This window comes from Tachyglossus aculeatus, chromosome 3 (genome assembly GCF_015852505.1).
Source record: "Tachyglossus aculeatus isolate mTacAcu1 chromosome 3, mTacAcu1.pri, whole genome shotgun sequence".
Taxonomy (NCBI): Eukaryota; Metazoa; Chordata; class Mammalia; order Monotremata; family Tachyglossidae; genus Tachyglossus; species Tachyglossus aculeatus.
In genome coordinates this window covers 12,168,430-12,173,109 of record NC_052068.1, presented here as the reverse complement: position 1 = coordinate 12,173,109, position 4,680 = coordinate 12,168,430, and the positions used below count along the sequence as shown (strand labels likewise).

Here is a 4,680-nt window from a genome sequence, read left to right as displayed (position 1 = left end):
ATTATTATTATTATTGAACTTTTTAAGCGCTTACTATGTGCCAGTCCCTGTTCTAAATGCTGGGGTAAATGCAAGCTAATCAGGTTGGACACAGTCTTTGTCCCACGTAAGGCTCACAATCCCCATTCTACAGATGAGTTAACTGAGGCACAGAAAAGTCAAGTGACTTCCCCAAGGTCACACAGTAGATCAGTGGTGGATCTGGGATAAGAACTCAGGTCCTCTGACTCTCAGACCAAGGCCACACTGCTTCTCTCTGTCCTCTCCCAAGTATTTAGGAGACTTCTCTGCACACAGTAAACACTCAAGAAATACCACTGACTGATTATTGTAGTCGTATTGTTGTACTTATTTTTCCAGCTAGAAGAAATGTCCCCCAGGGACAACCACACGCGTGTGACCGAATTCATCCTGTTGGGCTTCCCCGGCTCCGTGGGGCTTCGCCTCTCCCTCTTTCTGTTGTTCCTCCTGGCCTACTTGCTGACCGTGTCCGAGAACCTGGTCATCATCACTATGGTCCAAGGGTACCGGCCTCTCCACAAGCCCATGTACCTCTTCCTCAGCAACCTCTCCTTCCTGGAGATGTGGTACGTGTCCGTCACCGTCCCCAAGATTCTGTCCGCCCTCCTGACTCCCCGGGCCCACCACATCTCCTTCCTGGCCTGCATGGCTCAGCTCTACTTCTTCCTGGGGCTGGCCTGCACCGAGTGCCTGCTGCTGGCCGTCATGGCCTACGACCGCCACGTGGCCATCTGCCACCCCCTCCGCTACCCCGCCATCATGGGCCCCGGCCTCTGCCTCCGCCTGGGGGCCGGCTGCTGGCTCGGGGGCTTCGCCGTCTCCTTGGGGAAGACCTTCTTCATCTCGCGTCTCGTCTACTGCGGCCCCAACGTCCTCAACCACTTCTTCTGCGACGTGTCCCCGCTGCTCAACCTGGCCTGCACGGACATGTCCGTGGCTGAACTCGTGGATTTCCTGCTGGCCCTGATGATTCTGCTGGGCCCACTGCTGGTCACCGTCCTCTCTTACGTCTCCATCGTCGCCGCCGTCCTGAGGATCCCCTCAGCCTCCGGCAGGAAAAAGGCCTTCTCCACGTGCGCCTCCCATCTGGCCGTTGTGATCATCTTCTACTCGGCCTCGCTCTTCATCTACGCCCGTCCCCGGGCCCTCGACTCCTTCGACTACAACAAGTTGGTGTCTGTCGTCTACACCGTGCTCACGCCTCTCCTCAACCCCATCATCTACTGCCTCAGGAACCAGGAGGTGAAGACTGCCCTGAGGATGATGAGGGAGAGGGCCACCCAGAAGATGTGTGCTGTCCCTTAGGGCTCAGTAGGACCCTGACATAAGGACACACAGAAGACGTGAGCTGACCCCTAAGGTTCAGGAGGAAACTGTTGTAATTCCTCCCATGATCCCTCCCTGGAAACCTATTTTCCTAGTTGGAGGTTGGGTAGTTGTTGGGGGTACTTATTGAGCACTGACTCTGTGCAGAGCACTATTTTAACTATAACATAACAATAAACAGATAAATTCCCTGTCCACAATGCACTTACGGTATGGAAGGGAAGATATACATTAATAAAAATAAATTATGGATATATACATAAGTGTTTTAGGGCTGAGAGGGGGGATAAAGGGAGCAAGCCAGGTTGACACAGAAGGTAGTGGGAGAAGAGGAAAGAGGGCTTAGCCAGAGAAGGCTTCTTGGAGGAGATGTGCCTTCGATAAGGCTTTGGAAGCGGGGGAGAGTCATTGTCTGTCGGACATGAAGGAGAAGAGCATTCCAGTCCAGAGGCAGGATGTGGGCGAGGGGTCGGCGGCGAGATAGATGAGATCGAGGTACAGTGAAAAGGTTGGCATCAGAGGAACTAAGTGTGGATTGGGTTGCAGTAGGAGAGTAGTGAGGTGAGGTAGGAGCGGGTCAAGTGACTGACTGCTTTATAGTCAATGGTGAGGAGTTTCTGTTTGATGCAGAGGTGGGGAGCTGGTTGTGATTTGCTGTTGGCCCAGAAGGGAGCAAATAAGAAGAGAGCCAGCTAGAGGTGTTCCTCTGTGGTCACTTGGGTGGGTAGCACGTTCTTTACCACTTTTCCAGAAGTGGATGGGGACAGCAGCGCATCCGGCCTCCATCTCATCTATCTCGCCACCGACCCCTCGCCCACGTCCTCCCTCTGCCTTAGAGCCCCCTCCCTCCTTAGAGCTGACAGACAATCACTCTCCCCTCCATCACTAAGTCCTCCTTTCCTCTTCCACTCCCTTCTGCATCACCCTGACTTACTCCCTTTGTTCATCTCCCTTCCCAGCCCCATAGCATTTATAATAATAATAAAACAATAATGGTATTTGTTAAGCGCTTACTGTGTGCAAAGCACTTTTCTAAGCGCTGGGAAGGTTACAAGGTGATCAGGTTGTCCCACGGGGGGCTCACAGTTTTCATCCCCAATTTACAGATGAGGTAACTGAGGCACAGAGAAGTGAAGTGACTTGCCCAAAGTCACACAGCTGACAGTTGGCGGAGCCGGGAGTTGAACCCATGACCTCTGACTCCCAAGCCCGGGCTCTTTCCACTGAGCCACGCTGCTTCTCATGTTCATGTTCATATCTGTCATTTCTTTCTTTCTGTTAATGTCTGCCTCCCCACCTCTAGACTGTAAGCTCTTTATGGACAGGGAACGTGTCTGTTTATTGTTGTATTGCACTCTTCCAGGTACTTTGGAACAGTGCTCTGCACACAGTAAGCATGAAATAAATGCAATTGAGTGAATGAATGAATGAATGAATGAATGAATCTGGTTGAGTTCTCACCTCCGGGTGATATCACAAAGGATGTCCCCAATCCCTGGAACCTCACGCAGGGAAGCAGCGTGGCTCAGTGGAAAGAGCCCGGGCTTTGGAGTCAGAGGTCATGGGTTCAAATCCCGGCTCCGCCAATGGCCCACGGTGTGACTTTGGGCAAGTCACTTCATTTCTCTGGGCCTCAGTTCCCTCTTCTGGAAAATGGGGATGAAGACTGTGAGCCCCCTGTGGGACAACCTGATCACCTTGTATCCCCCCAGTGCTTAGAACAGTGCTTTGCACATAGTAAGCGCTTAACAAATGCCATCATTATTATTATTATCATTATTATTACCTCTGGAAGAGCCAGCTAGTGGTTGGACACCACAGGGAATTTTCCAGCTCGGCCCTCCTACCAAGATTCCAGAGCTCTAGCCACCAGCCAAAGAGCCATCTTGGGCTTTGAGATTTCTCTTCCTGGGACCTTTGATCCCCTTCAAAAGTTGTTACTAGGAATACCCTCTGTTTCCCAACAGCTGCAGTAAAATGGGAATTTAATCATTCCTGTCTTCCCTCTTCCTTGGACTGTGAGCCCCATGTGGGATGAGGACAGTTCCCAACCTGATCATGTTGTACCTATCCCAGTGCACATAGTAAGCACTTCACAAACACCGCTGTTATTATGATTATGACAATTATTATTATCGTTATCCATCAATCAATGGTATTTACTGAGCGATTAATGTGTGCAGAGCACTGTACTAAGCACTTGTGAGAGTGCAATATAACGATTTAACAGACAAATTCCCTGCCCACAACAGGTTTAGCGAGGAAGCTTAGACACGTTCCCTGTCCATAATGAGCTTACAGTCTAGAGGTGGGGAGGCAGACATTAATAGAAAGAAAGAAATGACAGATATGAACATGAACATGAGAAGCAGCGTGCCTCAGTGGAAAGAGCCCGGGCTTCGGAGTCAGAGGTCATGGGTTCAACTCCCGGCTCCGCCAACTGTCAGCTGTGTGACTTTGGGCAAATCACTTCACTTCTCTGTGCCTCAGTTACCTCATCTGTAAACAGTCTAGAGGGGAAGACAGGCCTTAATATAAATAATTTACGGATATAATAGCTACAGATGTAATCAATAAATTACGGCTATAAAAAATTCCAGATACGAATACCAATTGCGGATCTCGGTAATCAGTTCTGCTATAACACGTTGGATCCCAGGAGTTGAAAGAAACTCAGCCAGGACGAGCAATTGTAGCCAGGAGGCCCGAGGCCCGGGACGAGTTTCGGGCCTTCGGAAAAGGCAAGCGCTCTGCTCGTCGGCCACTTGAGTCATCCAAATGCGGGACCCACAAGGGCTATGCCAGGGTGATGGCTGGACGGGAAGGTGGGAATGCAGGCCCAGGCCCAGAGCCTGCCTGAGCCGGGAGAACCAACAATCAATCAATCAATCAATCGCATTTATTGAGCGCTTACTGTGTGCAGAGCACTGTACTAAGCGCTTGGGAAGTACAAGTTGGCAGGGCTGACTTCAGGCAGAGAGTGGGTGAGCCAGGGAGGGGGTGAGGGTGGCAAGGCAATGTGGGGGGCAAGAGAAGCAGCGTGGCCTGGTGGATAGAGCACGGGCTTGGGGGTCAGAAGGACCTGGGTTCTCATCCTGCCTCTGCCACTTGTCTGCTGTGGCACTTTGGGCAACTCCCTTCACTTCTCTGTGCCTCAGTTACCTCATCTGTAAAACGGGGATGAAGACTGAGCAGGGTGCGGGGCAGGGACTGTGTCCAATCCGATTTGCTTGGATCCGCCCCAGTACGGTGCCTGGCATAGAGTAAGTGCTTAACAAAACTACTATTATTATTATTATGTTGGAGAGGGACTGCATCCAACCCAATTAATTG

The 4,680-nt window shown here is 51.1% G+C and overlaps 1 protein-coding gene across 1 annotated transcript; it reads left to right on the top strand.

The window, feature by feature from the left end:
* The first annotated feature begins 369 nt into the window (after positions 1 to 369).
* On the top strand, positions 370 to 1,326 carry LOC119925816 (olfactory receptor 226-like). The gene has a single exon (XM_038744286.1). The coding sequence runs from the start codon at positions 370 to 372 to the stop codon at positions 1,324 to 1,326; it is 957 nt and encodes a 318-aa protein (XP_038600214.1).
* The last annotated feature ends 3,354 nt before the right edge of the window (positions 1,327 to 4,680 follow it).